The 22,784-nt window shown below is 45.3% G+C and overlaps 1 protein-coding gene and 1 pseudogene across 1 annotated transcript; one reads left to right on the forward strand and one right to left on the reverse strand.

The window, feature by feature from the left end:
- Positions 1-346: 346 nt before the first annotated feature.
- On the forward strand, positions 347-3,042 carry LOC123942231 (patr class I histocompatibility antigen, alpha chain E-like). Its single transcript, XM_046006101.1, has 6 exons — positions 347-371; positions 956-1,228; positions 1,356-1,469; positions 1,899-1,931; positions 2,309-2,361; positions 3,004-3,042. Exons 1-6 carry the CDS (start codon positions 347-349, stop codon positions 3,040-3,042), a joined length of 537 nt encoding a protein of 178 aa, XP_045862057.1.
- A 2,375-nt stretch (positions 3,043-5,417) lies between these two features.
- LOC123942232 lies at positions 5,418-21,286 on the reverse strand (annotated as a pseudogene).
- Positions 21,287-22,784: the final 1,498 nt, after the last annotated feature.

Genomic DNA, 22,784 nt, shown 5'->3' on the forward strand with positions numbered 1-22,784 from the left:
ACCTCTTTCTATTTTTGAAACAGTTTCAGAAGAATAGGTATTATTTCTTCTTTGAATGTTTGGTAGAATTCCCCCAGAGAATCCATCAGGCCCCAGACTCTTGTTTTTTGGGAGATTTTGATCACTGCTTCAATCTCTGGATTCCGCTAGGTGATGCTGTTTTGGTTCCTGAGGCTTTCAGCTCTGATCAGTGGGGTGAATATGGCTGCACCTTGCTCACTAGACCTCGATCTGAAAATTCACACTCCCTACTCTTTAGTGAGCCCCGCAGAAAAGCAATCAATCAGTCTGGTCTCCCGGTTTCCCCGTGAACTCTGTGTTCACCCAGCGTTTTTATGTCAGGAACATGACTGAGTCTCAAAACTCCAAATGTGAAGGACTCCTGCAGCAGGGATAGTGCAGTTCCACCCAGGGGAGGTGGGGGTCTGCCTGGGCTTCTGCTGATTATTGGGCCCCTGCTCAGAGAGCGATTCACTGAATTGTGCAGCAGTTCCCGGTTTATAGCAACATGGAGCAGAAAGCCAGCACCTAGACTCGCAACATGCAGCCGGCTTCCCTGCTCTGATGCCTGGGAACTTTGCACACTCAGGCACCCCTGTTCTTTCTGTGACCCTGGGGATCCTGAGACCATTCTGTCCCACCTGGGATTCCGCCCCACTCCGACACCTCCGTACCTTTAAGCCAGGAACCTCCTGCACTGGAGCAGATTTCTAAAAGTCCCGATTTTGTGCTCTGCTGTTTATAATACTTGGCAGCTGCCTCCTGAAGCAAGTCGCTTTCCTATTTGTAGCCTTGCAGCATTTCTTTCTTCACAGCTCCCATTGATTCCCATGTGTTCAGAATGGTTTGATAACTACCTAGCTGATTCCAGGGACCAGATGAACTTTAAGTCTCCTACTCCTCCATCATCTTAACTCCTCCCTAAATTCCTGAATTTTCTGACCTTTCTCTTCAGATGCCCTGAAGACACATGGCACCTACCATCCCATTTCTGACCATGAGGTCACGTTGAGATGCTGGACACTGGACTTCTACCCTGCAGAGATCACCCTGACCTGGAAGTGTGATGAGGAGGACCTGACCCAGGCCACAGAGCTTGTGGAGACCAGGCCTGCAGGAGATGGAACCTTCCAGAAGTGGGCGGCTGTGGTGGTGCCTTCTGGAGAGGAGCAGAGATACATGTGCCATGTGCAGCACGAGGGGCTGCCCGAGCACATTACCTTTAGATGTGGTAAGGAGGGAAACCTGGGCACAGAGCCTCCTGTCAGGGACATCAGGGGCTGTTGTGGAGACCTTCATTAGGGTCTGGACTGAGACCTGAGGGTCAAGGCCCTCACCTTATCCTCTCTTCCCAGGGTCCCCTCCACAGCCCCCCATTCCCATCGTGGGCATCGTGACTGGTCTGACTGTTATTGTAGTCACTGGCACTGTGGTGGTTGGAGCTGTCATGGGGAGGAAGGAGAGCTCAGGTAGGGAAGGGAGGTGCTCTGAGTTTTCTTGTCCTTCTGCAGTGTCCCAAGCTTAGGTGGAAATCTGTCCTGCCTTGTTTATGGGCAGTGTCTTCTGCACACATGTGCCCATCCACCGTGGAGCTCATTGCTACATTCACTGTAGTAAAGCACAGGTGAGAGGAAGGGACATATTAATCACCCTGATGAATGTGGTGACGGACCCAATTCCCAGAAGTCACAGGTCAGAGAGCAAGGTCCTTGCTGAGGACAGACTGCAGGAAGATGGTTAGTCTCGCTCTGCCATCTCTTTCCTTCATGTCCCCGATCCTGCCCTAGGTCTGTAGTGACCATTCTGGAAACTTCCCTGTGGTCTGGGCTATCTATTTCATCTAGAATCTAGGGCCCTGCCTTCTGCATGTCATCTCATGGGATGTTTCCTTTCACCAGGTGGAAAAGGAAGGAGTTATGCTCAGGCTGAAAGTATGTATGGTGGGGGTGATCCATTGGTCATGTGCTGAATAGTCTGAGTCTGTGAGTCTGGGGAGATTTGGAATCTGTGGATCTGGGGGTGGCCTGTTTGTGCTGAGAAGCCCCACAAGCAAGCCTGGTGCTCAGATGGATCTGGAGCCACTGAGGTCAGAGAGGAGAGCAGGCCATGGGGGAGGGGGCATTAAAATCACATTTACTATATTTTTTTCCCTCGTAAACAGAGGGAGGATGTTTGTTGTCATGAGGTGTGATGTGTGAGATTTACGGCATTGTTGGCATTGTTTCATCGAGGGGTGTCATTACAGGGAGGATTAGGGAGCGGTTCACAGCTGGGGTGACGAGCATCTCTGAATGCTTGCTCTCTGCAGCTGTTCCTCGGAGCAAACCCTGGAACCCAGCCCTGCTGGAACTTGAACAGAAGGTAGTGCACACACAGGTATGATGTGCATCTTCTGTGGGTGTAACGTGTTCCTGGGGGGTGGTCACAGATCAGGCTAGGCTGTGCAGCCAGGAGCACACCTGTAGTGGCCCATCTGGTTGCTTCTTGCATGGGAACCCCGGCCTCTGCCGCGGGCACAGAGATCACTGCTCACACCACTGACTCGGTTGGGTTGGGACACGGGCCACTGTGGCCACTTGTGGGCCTGGGGGACACATGCCACTCACACCCCCTGTCACATGCATCGTGCACAGTGGCAGCCTCTCTCTATCCCCAGGTCTTGAGTCGGGTCCAGTGTGTGCTCCCCTGTCTGGTGGAGCCTCATGCTGGGTCCCGTGGAAGAATGTGGGGGAAACAGTTCTTCTGCTGTGGAGAGAGGCAGTCCCTTCCGAAGCTCTGACCACAGAATTCTCCTCATGTTGGAAGGCCGCTGGGGTGCTGGCAGCAAGGGATGGAGAGAGAACAACTAACTGTCGTTCTCGGAGCACAGATCTGAGGCTACAGCTCAACCTGGTGCTCTGTAGGTGCTCAGGTTTGGCTGAGGGAACAAGTGGGTAATAAATGACAGCTGTCCTCTCCTTCCCCTGACCCTACGTGATCAGTCCCAGCTGTCGTCCACTGCAGTTCTCGCTCAAAAACATGGGCAGTGGTGAGGTGGGCTAGTGGCCTGATGGCTCGGGGCAGGGGGCCCTCCTTTGTTGTTGCAAGGACGAGAAACCCCAGGTCTGCAAGACGTGAGTGGTCTGTGTGCACCGACGTGCCATGTGACTGTGTCTATTTCCCCGTGTGTGATGATGTTCTGGGGAGAGACTCTCTAGCATCTGTCAGCATTCACAGGACTGCTGCCCAACTTGAACAACAGTGCCAGGGACATGGGAACCTGAGAGCTGAAGCTGCAGTAGGTTAAGTACGACGTTCTCAGTGGTGTGTGGCAGCCGTGACTCCATGTTGGGCCCACTGTCTCCTTTCTCAACAGGACCCTGAACAGCTGGTGTCAGGCAGATGGACATGATAGACAGGTTTCCGTTCTGCTTATCCTTTGCCCCTGGACAAGATGAAGCACAGGTTACTTGCATGCTCTCCCAATTTTTCTTTGTGGAGCGGAGAGGGTTTCTTCCCCCAACGGACCAGGTCTCTGATTCCCTGTCACCACCTGGGTGTCCTCTGATTTGTTCATTTCACACCTGACCCTGTCGACCTGGGATGAGCATGAGAGGCACAGGTGGGAGGATTCATACTGCAAGTTGCCCTCAGCTCATGGGCCAGTCTCAACTCTCAGGTTCCCATGTCCCCAGCACTGCTGTTTAAGTTGGCTACAAAGTTGGGAGTACCTTGGATGTTCAGTAGTTTGCTAGAAGGACTCCTGGGTCTCAGGAGAACTCCATGCTATTATGGTTTATTATAAGGACACGCATGAGCAGCCAGATGAAGAGGCTTGGGAGTGTGGGAGCTTTCAGGTCCCAGTGCGGGAGCCTCTGTCCCCGTGTACTTGGAATGTGCCCCCCTTGGAGCACGTGTACGTGTTTGCCATTTCAGAAGCTCTGTGAACCCCACTGTGAAGCAGTCATTGTGGAAGCTTCATGACATAGGCATGCTTGATTCAGTCACTGGCTGTCGGGGATGGAGGTCAGACTCCACAGCCTCTCCACAGAGTCAGGAGTGAAGCTGATGGCTCCAACTCTCTAGTCATGGCTTGGTCCTCCTGGTCTCCAGCCCCAACCTGAAGTGTCTAAGACCCTTGGCCCAGTCATCTCATTAGAGTACCAGTGACAGTCTTAGTCACTCAGGAGATCCCAAGGGCTGGGGAGCTGGGTGCCAGGAACCAGGGACAAAGACCATTTATTTTTCTTATCCTGCAGCCACCCTGTGGTCTTTGATCCCTTGTAGCAATAGGACCGGAACTGCGGAGATGCTGACCCAGTACTCGCATCCCATCTGGTCTTTAGCAGTCAGCCCATCTTCATGCAGGAGGACAGTGTCTCCCAGGGCCACTCAGGTCTGCTGGGTCCATTCAGTGTTGCCAGGTTCCAGAAGCAGGAATGTTCTCACAGCACACGCTTTCTCTCTCAGGGTCTGGGATGATGGAGCTAAGAGACAGTGTCATTTCTTGCTCACACTTCTTCTGAGGCACTAATGTACTATGGATTTCCCTCATGACATAGTGAATGTATCCCCTCCTTTACCCTCAGTTACTATTTCTACTTCTCTGCATTTATACCTCACTTTCTGCCATTGGAAGGGACATTATGTGTGGCTGCTGTGCTGGTCCAAACTGTGGGCAGCAACACGAGTCTGACAAGCCTCCCTCTACCCCAGTCCACTCTCGGTCATAGAGGGGAGGGAAACACAGGGACAGAACTGGTGGCTAAGGGACCACCAGGGGATGTAGCTGTTAGGGCCAATTTAATGTTAAAACCTGCTTAACTATTAGGGCCTGCTTAGCCAGAGCAACTCCATATCGCCTAAGTAGCCATATTGTTGTTTACATCCACGGACTTCATTCCGGGAATAAATACCCCAGTAGTTCCTGGTATGGTTCTGGGTATCGATTCTGGGAGTAAATGCCTTAGCAATAGAAGTCACGTACATTGGGTCTGCGGTTATGCCCTATAAAACCAGCCTGTGAGATCGGGAGGGGGTCGCTCTCTTCGGAGGCGGCCCTGGCCGGTCAGTCTAACTTCTAATGCTTGGCATAGAGTAAGGCTTTGCATAACTTTCACTTTGTCTCAGTCTCGTTCCTTTGATAATGGACCCCAACATTCTGGGGGCTCACCTGTGATTAAAGGACGAGAACTGAATCAGCATCAGAATTTCCTGGAAAAACCTCCGGAGGTAAGATCTTGAGATTTTATCCTGCAGGATCTGGTCTTTCTGGTTGCAGAGCTCCAGGGTATAGCCCACCGGGGAGAAGCTGGACGCAGCATTGCTCCCCAGGGCTGGAGTGGGTACGGGGATGCCCCATCCCTCCACAGGGAGATTTCCAGGGGGGTTCGAGTCCCCCAGGCGGTCAGGGGACCTGTCAGGGGGTTCAAGTCCCCCTAGGCAGTCAGCTGACCCGCCAGGGGGTTCACGTCACCCTAGGCAGTCAGGGGGTTTGAGTCTCCTAGGTGGTCAGGGGACCAAAAAAAAAAAAAAAAAAATCCCCACCAGTGGCAGGTTATGTTTTTGAGTTGGGATTATATCTTGCACACCCTTAGACTTGATATCTGGTTGAGGAAGGGCTGCTGGATCTGTTCTGCGGTTGTCCTTGTCTTGTCTTTTTGTTGTCTGTTGTGTCGTTTGTTATGGTTAAAAAAAAATGGGACAAGTGGAGAGTAAGGGACCTATGACACCCCTAAATCTTGTTCTCCAGCACTGCAAGGATTTTCAAGGTAAAACCATCCAGTTGGGTGACAAGGTTTACCTAGGAAAACGCTCTAAAACTGGGAATCCTTTCTCTGCCTTCTGGCAGCACTCCCCCTTCTGTTTCTGCATCAACTTGGGTGTGGCCTGCATAACTGGCCTCTAGACCATCCTCGGTACTTCCTGCACCATGGCTCCTTCCCTCTTCACAGTCAAGGAGCAAGAAGAGCACCTCCCATTCCAGATCTTCCCACCCGTGTCTCAGGTAAACATTAAAAGTGGAGTGGGTCCAGGTGAAATGTAAATCAGTATTTGAACTAAGTTAAGTTTGTTGGTTTAATTAAGATAGACATGTCTTTAAAGTTAACAGCAGTAAACGTGAAACTTTAATCAAAGTTTACTGAAGGTCAAATAAGCTCATGCTATTTGTTAAAATCTGTTAACAAAAAAAATAACTGAACTGATGGCTAATTATCTGTGTCAAAGTTTTAATGTGTAATTGTTAAAGTAACTTTCAAAGTCTTTGGTAACCTGAAACTTTAAAGTTTTGGTTGGATGACAAATAGAATTAAATTATGGACATCTAGGTCTTAGTCAAATGAGATAAAATGCTAAAGTATTGGTTGCTGGAATTAGGTTTGTGCTTTTGGAATCTGTTGGTAAACATGTTTTGTGCTTAAGTGATTCATAAATTTGCCTTCTAAGAATTCTATTGTAACTATTCACAATAGGTTAATACTTAACCATCACTAGAAACTGAAATGTTTCTAAGAATAGAAAATTCTGCTAACTGTAACTAAGACTGATGGAAGTAAGGGAAATAACCCTATATGTAAAAAAGTAGGAGACACATAAGAAAGATATGGATTTATTCACAAGGAAAAAAAGACTAATAAATCTTTTCCTGTAAAATGTTTCTGTTCAAATGAGACATAGTGTTTAAGGAGGGAAGACTAAAGCCCTGTGTCATGGCAAAACTATATTGGTGATCCATTCAAGTAAATGTTAAAATCAGAGGGCAGAAAATCTTGCCTTTGCCAGTCAGTCAGCCCCAGATATAAGGAAGAAACTTCAGAAAATTTAAGGATTTGAAGGGAAGAATCTGACTGAGTTAGTGGGAATAGCAGAAAAGGTGTTTAACAACAGGAATACACAAGAAGATGAAAAACAAACTAAAAAAAAATAGTTAAAGTTTTGGGCATTACATGAGGTGGGAAGGAGACAAAAAAAAAAAAGGGGTCAATGAAAAAGAAAAAGGCAGGTAGGAGATGGCCAATGGAAAGAAAAGCCTAGACACAGAGAAAGCAGGGGGGAAGGCTTAGATTCAGATCAGTGTGCTTACTGCAAGGAAAAAGGACCCTGGGCTGGAGAGTGCCCTAAGAAGAAAACGGCAATGCTGGCCACCAAAACTGAAGGGGCCATGGTTCGGAGTCCCTCCCCAAACCTCGGGTTAAAATTGAGGTGGAGGGGAAATCAGTTGATTTTTTGGTGGACATGGGAGCCCAATTTTCATCATTACTAAAGCATCTGGGGAAACTATCTGGAGAGGAAGTCTGGGTACAAGGGGCAAATGGCACAGAAAGACAGAAATGGACAACAGAAAGGACTTTAAATTTGGCCTCAGGAGTAGTCAAATATCAATTCTTGATCCTCCCTAATGCCCCGTATAACTTGATGGGAAGAGATGTCCTCTACAATCTATGGGTTGGCATTCAGTTCTCGGAAGGAGACATGACTGTGACTTTGTGACAACCCATTGTGCAGATGCTTGTGGCAGCAGTAGATGAACATCTCCTTTAGGAGCCAGTCTCAAAACCAGAGGAGATGAGGGAGGGAAGCCTTCTCCAAACCCTACAGGTCAAGTTTCCCGAAGTCTGGGCAGAAGGGAAGCCCCCTGGCTTGGCCAAGGGACAGCCTCCAGTAGTGGTACAGTTAAAAGCAACAGCTACGGCCGTTCAAGTCCGGCAGTACTGCCTTCCCTGGGAAGCAAAGGAAGGGATCAGAAATCACATTAACTGCCTCTGAGGAGACGGGATTCTAGTTCCTTGCAAGTCTCCATGGAACACACCTTCGCTGCCCATCAAAAAGGCTGAAACTGGGGAGTACCGACCCATTCAGGACTTGTGGGAAGTTAACAAATGGGTTGAAGATATCCACCCGATGGTGCCCAGTCCCTATGTCCTACTCTCCCTCCTAGGCCCCCAAAGAACTGTGTATACCATCTTAGATCTCAAGGATGCATTTTTCTGCATACCTTTGGCAAGGGAGTCTCAATGCCTCTTTGCTTTTGAGTGGTCTGACCCACAGGAAGGGTTCCAGGGCCAGATCACCTGGACAAGACTTCCCCAAGGATTCAAAAATTCACCCACCATCTTCAACGAGATCCTACAGGAGGATTTGTGTGAGTACAGAACCTCCAACCCGGGAGTCACTCTGTTACAGTATGTTGATGACTTGCTAATAGCCGCTGAGGACTGTAAGTCATGCTTGTGGGGGGATGAAAACTTTCTTACTGACTCTGCAGGAACAAAGGTATCGGGTGTCAGCAAAGAAAGCACAGCTCTGTCAGAGCCACCCCACTTATTTAGGCTTTGCTCTCCATGAGGAAATGCGTTCACTTTCTGAGTCCAGGAAACACGCCCCAACAAGTGAGGGAGTTTCTTGGGACAGTGGGCTACTGCAGACTGTGGATGCCGCGGTTCACGGAGATTGCCCAACCCCTCTATGAACTGATTAAGGGAGGACTCACTATGGTAGAGTGGACAGCTGAGGCAGAAGGAGCATTTTGAAAATTACAAACAGCCTTACTGAGTGCCCCAGCACTGGCCATCCCAGATGTTACCAAGCTCTTCCACTTGTATGTAGATGAAAAGGCAGGGATGGCCAAAGGGGTTTTGACTCTGGGGCCTTAGTAAAGGCCAGTAGCCTATCCTAGCAAAAAAAACTAGATCCAATAGCGGCTGGGTTCCCCGCCTTGACTCCGCATAATTGCTGCCACGGCTCTCATGGTGAAGGATGCAGTAAATTAACTTTAGGTCAAAATCTCATCTTGAGGGGCGCCTGGGTGGCTCAGTGGATTAAGCCGCTGCCTTCGGCTCAGGTCATGATCTCAGGGTCCTGGGTCGAGCCCCACATCGGGCTCTCTGCTCTGCAGGGAGCCTGCTTCCTCCTCTCTCTCTGTCTGCCTCTCTGCCTACTTGTAATCTCTCTCTCTGTCAAATAAATAAATAAAATCTTAAAAAAAAAAATCTCATCTTGACCACTACTCACACTATCGAAGGCCTCCTCTGGACCCCACCACACTGGTGGATGACAAGCCCCGAGTGACAGGGTATCAAGCCCTCCTCCCCAACGAGCTGAAAGTGATTTTCAGGCCCCTGGCAGTGCTAAATCCAGCCACGTTGCTGCCAGAAAAGTTGGCTAACCACCCACATGACTGCAGGGAGGTCCTAACCCAGATCACAGGAATAAGGCCTGACCTCAGAGACACTCCCCTCCTGGATGCGGAGATGACTCTGTTCACAGATGGGAGTAGCTACATGATCGATGGAAAGAGGTATGCAGGGGCTGCAGTGGTTCCTCCTGAACAGGAGCTGTGGAAGGTGGCCCTGCCACACGGAACCTCGGTGCAAAAAGCGGAGCTGATTGCACTCACCAAGGCACTCCAGATGGCCAAGGGTAAGACCGCCAACATCTATATGGACAGCAGGTATGCCTTTGCTACTCTCCATATATGTGGGGCTATTTATAAAGAAAGGGGCCTATTAACAGCAGAAGGAAAAGAAATTAAAAACAGAAAAGAAATATTGGCTCTCCTCCAGGCTGTTTGGGACCCAAAATAGGTGGCCGTTATGCATTGCCTGGGACACCAAAAGGGGACTGATCTGGTTTCAAAAGGAAACCAAATAGCAGATCGAACAGCAAAGCAAGCAACCAGGGAAATGGCTCAAGAACTGGTTACACTCCTGGCTCCAGCCCTACCAGAAAAACCAGATTATTCAGAGGAAGGTATAAAACATTTACAAAAATGGACTAAATTAGACTATAAAGGGGATTGGGCTAAGAGTAGAGCAGGAGAGTTAATTCTTCCTCCAAGACTAAAAAAAAAAAAAAATCAGTAAGTTAAATACATCAGGGCACTCATGTAGGGACATACAAGCTTAAGGAGCTCATGGGTAAACAGTTCCAGGTTTCTAAATTAGGGCATATGGCTCAGGATATGGTTGATAGATGAGCTCAATGTCAGGTGGTAAATGCAGGAGGATCTAGGATGGGAAGAGAAAAAAGAGAAAGAGGAAGGGAACCAGGAATTTATTGGGAAGTAGATTTTACAGAGATGAAACAGGGAAAGTATGGACACAAGTATATGTTAGTTTTTGTGGATACATTTTCAGGCTGAGTAGAGGCTTTTTCCGCCAAACATGAAACAGCAGGAACGGTAGCCAAAAAGCTACTAGAGGAAATAATTCCTAGGATTGGGTTGCTTCTCGCAATTGGGTCAGACAACTGCCCTGCATTTGTGAATTCAGTCTCATAGGCATTGGTCAAGGCCATGGGCACTAATTGGAAACTACACTGTGTCTACCAGCCCCAGAGCTCCAGACAAATAGAAAGAATGAACTGGACTCTTAAAGAGACCTTGATAAAGTTAATTCTGGAAACTGGCGGTGGATGGGTGGATCTCCTTCCCTTCGCCCTCCTTAGGATGTGATGTACACCCTACTTAAACAAGGTAAATAATGTTCAGGAGACCCCCCCTCCACTCTGCCCACGGCTACAAGAGGTTGCCCTAACAGAAATGACTGATCAGTCTGTACTCCAGTCACTGCAGGTGCTACAGTCTGTCTTAAAAAGAACCCAGGCAGGGATCTGAGCTGCCTACACTGAGACAGAGATGGAAATAAGACCGCATCTTTACCAACCTGGAGACTTGGTTTGGATACATCGCCACCGAATGAAAAACTTTGAGCCTCGCTGAAAGGGACCATTCACTGTCATCCTGACCACCCCCATGGCAGTAAAAGTAGAAGGCATCAGGGCCTGGATTCATGTGTGTCATGTCAAATGAGCCAAAAACAAGGACACCCCCAGAAATGGAAGTCACTGCCAGAGGACCCCACTAACTGTGGACTAAAACTAAGACTCAAAAGGGTTTCATAACTTGGTCACTTTTAACCCTGTTCCTACTCAGCAGCAACCAGGGGACACCTCATTGGCCTAAAACAGCCCAATAGAAAATCAGATTAACAGTGGATGAAACAACACTCAAGATTAATGACGCCTCAGGTCAGCCTGTTTTCACCCTCAAGAACTGGCTGAAGAGTCAAAGAATTGACTAATCTCCAAAGAAAAGGGGGGAATGTTAGGGCTAATTTAATGTTAAAACCTGTTTAACTATTAGGGCCTGCTCAGCCAGAGCAACTCCATATCGCCTAAGTAGCCATATTGTTGTTTACATCCACGGACTTCATTCTGGGAATAAACGCCCTAGTAGTTCCTGGTATGGTTCCGGCTATCGATTCTGGGAGTAAATGCCTTAGCAATAGAAGTCACGTACCTTGGGTCTGCGGTTATGCCCTATAAAACCAGCCTGTGAGATCGGGAGGGGGTCGCTCTCTTCGGAGGCGGCCCTGGCCGGTCAGTCTGACTTCTAATGCTTGACATAGAATAAAGCTTCACATAACTTTCGCTTTGTCTCAGTCTCATTCTCCTGGCCAGTCAGTCTAACTTCTAATGCTTGGCATAGAATAAGGCTTTGCATAACTTTCACTTTGTCTCAGTCTTGTTCCTTTGATAACGGACCCCAACAGTAGCTGTGCTCGCCATCAGCCCCTACTTTGTTGGATGGGGTGAAGGCACAGCCCTCCCCTTCAGGCCCTCTGGAATTCCCACAGAGTTTAACGAAGTACTTACAGTGTCTTAGGAATCCTTCCCATTTCTGGCACTCACACTTGCATCCCTGTCCTGAGACTCTGCATCGGTTAGGATGAGAGAATGTTGAGGTGAACCATAGTCATACCGAGGTCTGCTCCCTTGGGAAAGACTGTAGAGTCACACTGGCACCTGTCCCCTCCCTCTCCTTCTCAAATCCTCCAGGAAAAAGTGTATAGTGGGGACCGTCCTATAGCCCCACTCACGCTGGGTGGGGGCACACACTTGTGAAGGGGTGTAAACCAGCACTTCATGCTTCTGTGGCCCCAACACCCCTTTTCTACAATGTTTCTGTTGCCTGTTCCTGTTCTCCATGAAGCTGTTACTCTGTCAGCATGTGTGTGTGCCCATTGTGGGACATAATGATTTGTCGTGTGTTTGTGGTGTGAGGAAATGTGACTAAGCATTTTTCCCTGGTTCAGTACTTTTTTTCCACACGTGCACCAAGAGTCGTGTACAAGAATGTCTCAGCAGTACTGTGTATGGTTGTCCCAATGGGAAACAACATAGATGCGTATGACAGGAAAATACATACACAAGCTGTAGTTTATCTGTACAACAGGACACCATGTAGCCTTGAGAAAGACTGGACCGTGGTTACACCCTACAGCGTGGGGGGAATCTCACGGACACGGCGCCAAGTGAACGAAGCCACACACAGGAGTATGACCCTTTGTATGTGAAGTTGAAGACCAGGACTAATTTATAATGTCAGAAGTTGGAGAGTGGTTACCTTTTGTGGTGACGTGTTGACTGGGAATCTCTGTGAAGCTCAGCATGTTTTGCATCTTGCTCTGGGGGTAGTGCGTGGAGGTGTGCACATATACAATTCCCTGATCTGCCCTCACAGGACCAGTCCTCTCTGCATTTTATGTTTTTAGTCTTTTAATTGAAGCATAGCTCTACTCTGTTTTTTGCTTGTTTGTTTTAATAGCACTCTGACTATTTGCATCTACCACTGAATGAGCAAAGTCCAATCAAGAGTACGCATTCCTGTCAAGGCCCTTTTGTCGCCCTTTGGGGTTACCATTATGGCTCTGACTTGCCAGCTACATTCAAGGCTTTCCTGCCAGGGTTCGGCCTCCTAGCTCTTTGTGGTGTTTGGTTGGCAGCCAGAACAGTTCTGTTTGGGCCACAGAGGATGAAAGTGGACTATAGAGTTTCAGCCTTTCCCTGCATTCACAGAGCCCCCTCTGTCCCCTTATTTCCCTGAACTAGGTGGCTACCCCAAGAGAGGACACCAGGAAACACACTCATCTGTTCCAATCCACTTCCAGTCTCAGAAGGTGTTTCTTGTGATGGGCATCAACATGTCCTCCTTTGATGCACGTCTCAAATTCCCATAATGAGCAAGGGCCCAGCCCCCCTGTGGCTATTCCTTTAATAGACCATGTTTCCCTTGCCCTTCTGCCTGACCATGTGGCTGGCTGTTGGCCACCGACCATGAGTTGGTAATTCCAAAACACGGGGGCTTTTCTCATCATTCCATTTTTTCACTGCTATGCCTCACCATAAACATTAAAACTACCCTATGACTGGAGGAGTCAAGATGGTGGAGAAGTAGCAGGCTGAGACTACATCAGGTAGCAGGATATCAGCTAGATAGCTTATCTAAACATTGCAAACACCTACAAATCCAATGGGAGATTGAAGAGAAGAAGAACAGCAATTCTAGAAACAGAAAATCAACCACCTTCTGAAAGGTGGGACTGGCGGAGATGTGAATCCAAAACAACGGGAAGATAGACCACAGGGGGAGGCACCAGCTCCCGGCAAGTGGCGGAGCAAAGGAGCACAAAATCAGGACCTTTAAAAGTCTGTTCCACTGAGGGACATTGCTCCAGAGGCTAAACCAGGGTGAAGCCCACACGGGGTCAGCATGGCCCCAGGTCCAGCAGGGTCACAGAAGGATCGGGGGTGTCGGAGTGTCAGAGAGCTCGCAGGTATTAGAACGGAGAAGCCGGCTGCAGAGACAGAGCCGAGGACTGAGCTCTCAGCTCGGGGTTACCTTGAACCAGTCGCAGGCTGGGTGAGCTTGGAGCACAGCCGGAGGCCGGGGATACAGGAGTGATTGGGCGCTGTTCTCTGGGGGCACGCTGAGAAGTGGGGCCCCAGGCTCTCGGCTCCTCTGGGCTGGAGACTGGGAAGCCGCCATTTTCATTCCTGTCCTCCGGAACTCTAGGGAAAGTGTTCAGGGAACAACAGCTCCCGAAAGCGAACCCAAGCGGATTACTTAGTCCGACCCCTGGTAAGGGTGGTGCAATTCTGCCTCGGGCAAAGACACTTGAGAGTCACTACAACAGGCCCCTCCCCAGAAGATCAACAAAAATTCCAGCCAGGACAAACTTTATCTACCAAGGAAAGCAGGTTCAATACCAAGGACAGCAGTGAATTCCAGAGGAGGAGAAAGCAAAGCACGGAACTCATGGCTTTCTCCCCATGATTCTTTAGTCTTGCGGTTAATTTAATTTTTTTTCAATTTTTTTTCTTCTTCTGCTAAGTTTCTGTAAACTTTTACCCTTTTCTTTTTTAACGTTTTTAAACTAGATTATCTAATATATATTTTTTTCTTTCTTTTTTATATTTTTTATTTGTTTTCTTTTTTTAATTTTTTCTTTTTTTTTCTGAACCTCTTTTTATCCCCTTTCTCTCCCTTACGATTTGAGGTCTCTTCTGATTTGGTGAAAGCGCATTTTTCTGGGGTCTTTGCCATGCTTTTAGTATTCTACTTGCTCCTTCATATACTCTTATCTGGACAAAATGACAAGGCGGAAAAATTCATCACAAAAAAAATAACAAGAGGCAGTACCGAAGGCTAGGGACCTAATCAATACAGACATTGGTAACATGTCAGATCTAGACTTCAGAATGACGATTCTCAAGGTTCTAGCCGGACTCAAAAAAGGCATGGAAGATATTAGAGAAACCCTCTCTGGAGATATAAAAGCCCTTTATGGAGAAATAAAAGAACTAAAATCCAACCAAGTTGAAATCAAAAAAGCTATTATTGAGGTGCAATCAAAAATGGAGGCTCTCACTGCTAGGATGAATGAGGCAGAAGAATTAGTGATATAGAAGACCAAATGACAGAGAATAAAGAAGCTGAGCAAAAGAGGGACAAACAGCTACTGGACTACGAGGCAAGAATTTGAGAGATAAGTGACACCATAAGATGAAACAACATTAGAATAATTGGGATTCCAGGAGAAGAAGAAAGAGAGAGGGGAGCAGAAGGTATGTTGGAGAGAATTATTGGAGAGAATTTCCCTAATATGGCAAAGGGATCAAGCATCAAAATCCAGGAGGTGCAGAGAACCCCCCTCAAAATCAACAAGAATAGGTCCATACCCCATCACCTAATAGTAAAATTTACAAGTCTTAGTGACAAAGAGAAAATCCTGAAAGCAGCCCAGGAAAAGAAGTCTGTAACATACAATGGTAAAAATATTAGATTGGCAGCAGACTTATCTACAGAGACCTGGCAGGCCAGAAAGAGCTGGCATGATATATTCAGAGCACTAAATGAGAAAAACATGCAGCCAAGAATACTCTATCCAGCTAGGCTATCATTGAAAATAGAAGGAGAGATCAAAAGCTTCCAGGACAAACAAAAACTGAAAGAATTTGCAAACACCAAACCAGCTCTACAGGAAATATTGAAAGGGGTCCTCTAAGCAAAGAGAGAGCCTAAAAGTAGTAGATCAGAAAGGAACAGAGACAATATACAGTAACAGTCACCTTACAGGCAATACAATGGCACTAAATTCATATCTCTCAATAGTTACCCTGAATGTAAATGGGCTAAACGCCCCAATCAAAAGACACAGGGTAGCAGAATGGATAAAAAAACAAAACCCATCTATATGTTGCCTACAAGAAACTCATTTTAGACACGAAGACACCTCCAGATTTAAAGTGAGGGGGTGGAAAACAATTTACCATGCTAATGGGCATCAGAAGAAAGCTGGGGTGGCAATCCTTATATTAGAGCAATTAGATTTTAAGCCAAAGACTATAATAAGACATGAGGAAGGACACTATATCCTACTCAAAGGGTCTGTCCAACAAGAAGATCTAACAATTTTAAATATCTATGCCCCTAACATGGGAGCAGCCAACTATATAAACCAACTAATAACAAAATCAAAGAAACACATCAATAATAATACAATAATAGTAGGGTACTTTTACACTCCCCTCACAGAAATGGACAGATCATCCAAGCAAAAGATCAACAAGGAAATAAAGGCCCTAAATGACACTCTGGACCAGATGGATATCACAGATATATTCAGAACATTTCATCCCAAAGCAACAGAATACACATTCTTCTCTAGTGCACATGAAACATTCTCCAGAATAGAACATATCCTGGGTCCTAAATCAGGTCTCAACCGGTATCAAAAGATTGGGATCATTCCCTGCATATTTTCAGACCACAATGCTCTGAAGCTAGAACTTATTCACAAGAGGAAATTTGGAAAGAACCCAAATACATGGAGACTAAACAGCATCCTTCTAAAGAATGAATGGGTCAACCAGGAAATTAAAGAAGAATTGAGAAAATTCATGGAAACAAATGATAATGAAAACACAATTGTTCAAAATCTGTGGGACACAGCAAAGGCAGTCCTGAGAGGAAAATATATAGTGGTACAAGCCTTTCTCAAGAAACAAGAAAGGGCTCAAGTACACAACCTAACCCTACCCCTAAAGGAGCTGGAGAAAGAACAAGAAAGAAACGCTAAACCCAGCAGGAGAAGAGAAATCATAAAGATCAGAGCAGAAATCAATGAAATAGAAATAAAAAAAAACAATAGAACAAATCAACGAAACTAGGAGCTGTTTCTTTGAAAGAATTAGTATGATTGATAAACTCCTGGCCAGACTTATCAAAAAGAAAAGAGAAAGGACCCAAATAAATAAAATCATGAATGAAAGAGGAGAGATCACAACCAACACCAAAGAAATACAGACAATTATAAGAACATACTATGAACAACTCTATGCCAACAAATTTGACAATCTGGAAGAAATGGATGCATTCCTAGAGACATATAAACTACCACAACTGAACCAGGAATAAATAGAAAACCTGAACAGGCCCATAACCAGTAAGGAGATTGAAACAGTCATCAAAAATCTCCAAACAAACAAAAACCCAGGGCCAGACGGCTTCCCAGGGGAATTCTACCAAACATTTAAAGAAGAACTCATTCCTATTCTCCTGAAACTGTTCCAAAAAATAGAAATGGAAGGAAAACTTCCAAACTCATTTTATGAGGCCAGCATCACGTTGATCCCAAAACCAGACAAGGATCCCACCAAAAAAGAGAACTACAGACCAATATCCTTGATGAACACAGATGCAAAAATTCTCACCAAAATACTAGCCAATAGGATTCAACAGTACATTAAAAGGATTATTCACCACGATCAAGTGGGATTTATTCCAGGGCTGCAGGGTTGGTTCAACATCTGCAAATCAATCAATGTGATAGAACACATTAATAAAAGAAAGAACAAGAACCATATGATACTCTCCATAGATGCTGAAAAAGCATTTGACAAAGTACAGCATCCCTTCCTGATCAAAACTCTTCAACGTGTAGGGATAGAGGGCACATACCTCAATATTATCAAAGCCATCTATGAAAAACCCACCACAAATATCATTCTCAATGGAGAAAAACTGAAAGCTTTTCCGTTAAGGTCAGGAACACGGCAGGGATGTCCATTATCACCACTGCTATTCAACATAGTACTAGAAGTCCTAGCCTCAGCAATCTGACAACAAAAGGAAATTAAAGGCATCCAAATCAGCAAAGAAGAAGTCAAACTGTCACTCTTCGCAGATGATATGATACTATATGTGAAAACCCAAAAGACTCCACTCCAAAACTGCTAGAACTTGTCCAGGAATTCAGTAAAGTGTCAGGATATAAAATCAATGCACAGAAATCAGTTGCATTTCTGTACACCAACAACAAGACAGAAGAAAAAGAATTTAAGGAGACAATCCCATTTACAATTGCACCCAAAACTATAAGATACCTAGGAATAAACCTAACCAAAGAAGCTAAGAATCTATATGCAGAAAACTATAAAGTACTCATGAAAGAAATTGAGGAAGACACAAAGAAATGGAAAAATGTTCCATGCTCCTGGATTGGAAGAATAAATATTGTGAAAATGTCCATGCTACCTAAAGCAATCTACACATTTAATGCAATCCCTATCAAAATCCCACCCATTTTTTTCAAAGAAATGGAACAAATAATCCTAAAATTTATATGGAACCAGAAACGACCTCGAATAGTCAAAGGAATATTGAAAAAGAAAGCCAAAGTTGGTGGCATCACAATTCCAGACTTCAAGCTCTATTACAAAGCTGTCATCCAAGACAGCATGGTACTGGCACAAAAACAGACACACAGATCAATGGAACAGAATAGAGAGCCCAGAAATAGACCCTCAACTCTATGGTCAACTAATCTTCGACAAAGCAGGAAAGAATGTCCAATGGAAAAAAGACAGCCTCTTCAATAAATGGTGCTGGGAAAATTGGACAGCCACATGCAGGAAAATGAAATTGGACCACTTCCTTACACCACACATGAAAATAGACTCAAAATGAATGAAGGACCTCAGTGTGATAAAGGAATCCATCAAAATCCTTGAGGAGAACACAGGCAGCAACCTCTTCGACCTCAGCCGCAGCAACATCTTCCTAGGAACATCGGCAAAGGCAAGGGAAGCAAGGGCAATAATGAACTATTGGGATTTCATCAAGATCAAAAGCTTTTGCACAGCAAAGGAAACAGTTAACAAAATCAAAAGACAACTGACAGAATGGGAGAAGATATTTGCAAACGACATATCAGATAAAGGACTAGTGTCCAAAATCTATAAGGAACTTAGCAAACTCAACACCCAAAGAACAAACAATCCAATCAAGAAATGGGCAGAGGACATGAACAGACATTTCTGCAAAGAAGACATCCAGATGGCCAACAGACACATGAAAAAGTGCTCCACATCACTCGGCATCAGAGAAATACAAATCAAAACCACAATGAGATATCACCTCACACCAGTCAGAATGGCTAAAATTAACAAGTCAGGAAATGACAGATGCTGGCGAGGATGCGGAGAAAGGGGAACCCTCCTCCACTGTTGGTGGGAATGCAAGCTGGTGCAACCCCTCTGGAAAACAGCATGGAGGTTCCTCAAAATGTTGAAAATAGAGCTACCCTATGACCCAGCAATTGCACTACTGGGTATTTACCCTAAAGATACAAATGTAGTGATCCGAAGGGGCACGTGTACCCGAATGTTTATAGCAGCAATGTCTACAATAGCCAAACTATGGAAAGAACCTAGATGTCCATCAACAGATGAATGGATAAAGAAGATGTGGTATATATACACAATGGAATACTATGTGGCTATCAAAAGAAATGAAATCTTGCCATTTGCGACAACGTGGATGGAACTAGAGGGTATCATGCTTAGTGAAATAAGTCATTTGGAGAAAGACAACTATCATATGATCTCCCTGATGTGAGGACGTGGAGATGCAACATGGGGGGTTAGGGGGATAGGAGAAGAATAAATGAAATGAGATGGGATTGGGAGGGAGACAAACCATAAGTGACTCTTAATCTCACAAAACAAACTGAGGGTTGCTGGGGGGAGGGGGGTGGGGAGAGGGGGACTAGGGTTATGTACATTGGGGAGGGTATGTGCTATGGTGAGTGCTGTGAAGTGTGTAAACCTGGTGATTCACAGACCTGTACCCCTGGGGATAAAAATACATTATATGTTTATAAAAAAAAAAGAAATAAAAAATTAAAAAAAAAACTACCCTATGACCAAAAGACAAAATAATCCTGAGCCTGATATAGCCATGCAGTCTTGCATAATGTTGGATAAACACTCTAATGGAGAGGGCAGTGCCTGGAAGAATTGCACTGATAAGTGATAGCAGTTTAAAAATACACATTTCTTAAACAACAGTATGACATTAGGGCACCTGGATTGCTCAGTGGGTTAAGCCTCTGCCTTCGGCTCCGGTCATGATATCAGGGTCCTGAGATTCAGCCCTGGATCTGGCTGTCTGCTCAGCGGGAGCCTGCTTCCTCCTTTCTCTCTGCCGGCCTCTCTGCCTATAGGTGATCTCTGTCTGTCAAATAAATAAATTTAAATAACAGTATGACAAAATTAATAGCACATCCTATATAGTCTTCTGTAACTTTGACTTTAAGAACACAGAAGTGAACAGCTCAGTGAGCTCACCTGCTGGCAGTGATGTAACAGTTCTTCTGTATTAAAAACTGTTTTTAAAAAACTAGGATTGGAATCCTTAATATAATGATTGTAATCAGCAGTGGTTTCATTTTCAGCTGGACCCCTAGTAAGTTTTTGAGTTCTTCTTTTTGCTGCAGGATCTCTCAGTTTTGCAAAACTTTGCTACGTGCCTACTGCTTTGGGTGTCCTTCTTCATAAAGGAAGCCTGCTGTCAACTCATCCCCATTTTCTCTCTTGATCTTTCCTTTTTTTTTTTCTTTAAAGATTTTATTTATTTGTGAGAGAGAGAGAGAGAGAGAGAGCCTGCACAAGCAGAGGGGAGAGGCAGAGGGAGAGGGAGAAGCAGGCTCCCTGCCAAGCAGGGAGCAAGACGTGGGGCTTGATCCCAGGGCCCTGAGGTCACGACCTGAGCTGGAGGCAGACACTTAACTGAGCCACTCAAGCACCCCATCTCGATCTTTCTAATGATGTCCATTTGTAGTTGTCTTTCAACAGTTTCTAGCAGAGGGCTCTTGCAGCTAGAATACAATATCCGATGTCTTTACTGCATGTGTATCCGGGCATTGAATAAATAAAAACTATGGACTTCAAACTGTCTCCTTCATGGGAATTTTTCCACAAGAAGAAACGGTTGCGTGCTGAATCCCTGGGACTCCTCCTTGGCAAGTCTTTCAGTTCTGTTTTTGTTGTGTTTGCCAAAATTATAATCTCATCTCTTTTATCTATTTCCAATTGCACATAGTTGAGCTGCCTGTTATTTAATGTTTCCAAAGCTTGAAAAGTTTCTCAAGAAATAAGAAATGCTACTCCTTGTAGTGTTTGAAGCTTCAAGTCCATACCCATGTCAGATTAATTTTAATCTGTCATGATTCTTCCTCAGCTGCGGTCAATGGGGCAGGAGAAGATTGTGACAGAACATTGTGTTTTTTATATCCGTGTAATGATGCATCTTCCTTTACTGTTCCAAACACTTCATCTGTAATGTGGCCCCCCCCAAACTCCCTTTTCAGAGTCGCACTTATTCCTGCATACAACATTTTTTGATGATTACTAGAATGTTCTGGAGACCAGGCAGTGAATATCCATTCATAACCCTGGGCATTCTGAGGGTCTAACCTGAACACTATGTACCATGACTGTTTATCTTCCAGGAGGGGTAAGCAAAGGAATCATAATCCTTACCCCAGGAATGGAAGGCTGACTATATGATCCAATCACGAGTTTCTCATTTTCGATATTTTTAGAACTCAATATTTTCTGTTTCTCCTCTGGAAAAAGTATCTTTAACATCTTCACTTGCTTGGAGGCGGGTCTGATGGGACATGGCAGCCGCTGGCTCCCAGCTCTGGGGCTAAGTCTGTGCAGAGACATTTCGGCCTGAGTGGCACGAGTGTCACCCAGGTGCCAGGAGCAGCAGAGACAAGAGTTCCTACCGAGGGTCAGGTGTCCTGCGTCAGAGGAGTCATGACATCAGCACCTTCAGCTTAAAACTTCCCCAGTGTGTTGTTCAGGGAGATGCCGCTTTGGGAAATATCCCCAGTGTTCTCCTTTATATGCCAGTAAAACCCTTCCTTTCCCTATTCTTTGGCTTCATTGAGTCTTTTGCCTTGAGTCCATCAAGAGCCGTGCCCAGTTTTCAGAAACACAACTGCCAACCTGACAACCTCACTTGGCATTTCCCTTTTTAAATTTAATTTAACTTTATTTATTTATTTGAGAGCGAGAGAGCTCAAGCAGGGTGAGCCCCGGCAGAAGGAGAGGGAGAAGGAGGTCCCCGTGGAGCCCATGCAGGCTCAATTCCAGGACCCTGGGACCATGATCCTGGGATATGACCTGAGCCAAAGGCTGACTATTAACTGACCTAACCATCCAGGTGCCCCTCCAGCACAACGTGTAATAGAAGCCGTGAGTGAACATTTCGTGTTACTGATCTTAAGAGGAAATCAAACAGTCTTTCCCCATTAGGTAAAATGTTAGCCTAAGGGTTTTCATAAATGTCTTTAATCAGATTGAGGAAATTCCCTGTATTAGTAGTTGAGTTTTTATTATGAGAAGGTGTCTGATTTTGTCAAATGCTTCTTGTCCATCTGTTAAGATAAGCATGTGGGTTTTTTCCTAGTGTATTTCTAGTATATTAATATATAGTATATGCCATATATATATACATATATATATGTGTGTATATATATGTTTTACCTTGATTGATATAGATGTTTAACCAATCTTGCATTCCTGGAATAAATTTCATTAGGTTTGTTTAACTCTATATGTTGCTAGATTTGATTTGCTACATTTTGTAGAGATGTGTGTGTGTGTGTGTGTGTGTGTGTGTGTGTGTGTGTGTGTGTGAGTCTGCGTTCATAGAGATACTGGTCTATAGTTTTCTTGTCTTATGATATCTTTGTCTGCTTTGGTGTCTGAATAATCCTAGCCTCATAGAATGTGTTGGGTTCCCTCCTCTTTTTTGGGGGGAAGGGTTTGTAAAGAATTGTTAATAATTCTTTCAGCGTATGGTATAATTTGCAAGTGAAGCCATTTGGAACTGGGCTTTTACGTGGAATAGTTTTTGACAATTGACTCTATGTTCTACCTCATTATAGGTACATTCAGATGGTCTATTTCTTCTTCAGTCAGCTCTAGTCATTTGTGTCTTTCTGTGTTTTTGTCTATTTTATACAGGCAAGTTAATATTTTAGCATATAATTGTGCATCATAATCTCCTAATTCTCTTTATTTCTGTGTGGTCAGTCCTGATATCACCTCTTTGATTGCTCCCAGTAATGTGGTCATTTCTCTCTCTCTCTCTGTCTCTCTCTCTCTCT

Source organism: Meles meles, chromosome 5 (genome assembly GCF_922984935.1).
Source record: "Meles meles chromosome 5, mMelMel3.1 paternal haplotype, whole genome shotgun sequence".
Lineage (NCBI taxonomy): Eukaryota > Metazoa > Chordata > Mammalia > Carnivora > Mustelidae > Meles > Meles meles.

What these genes read in the sequence shown, in the direction of transcription:
- LOC123942231 (XM_046006101.1), top strand. Translation starts at nt 347, where the DNA reads ATGACTGAGTCTCAAAACTCCAAAT. An exon ending in CGAGCACATTACCTTTAGAT is followed by an intron (nt 1,229 to 1,355) that starts GTGGTAAGGAGG and finishes CTCTCTTCCCAG; the next exon opens with GGTCCCCTCCACAGCCCCCC. An exon ending in TGCTGGAACTTGAACAGAAG is followed by an intron (nt 2,362 to 3,003) that starts GTAGTGCACACA and finishes CGTCCACTGCAG; the next exon opens with TTCTCGCTCAAAAACATGGG.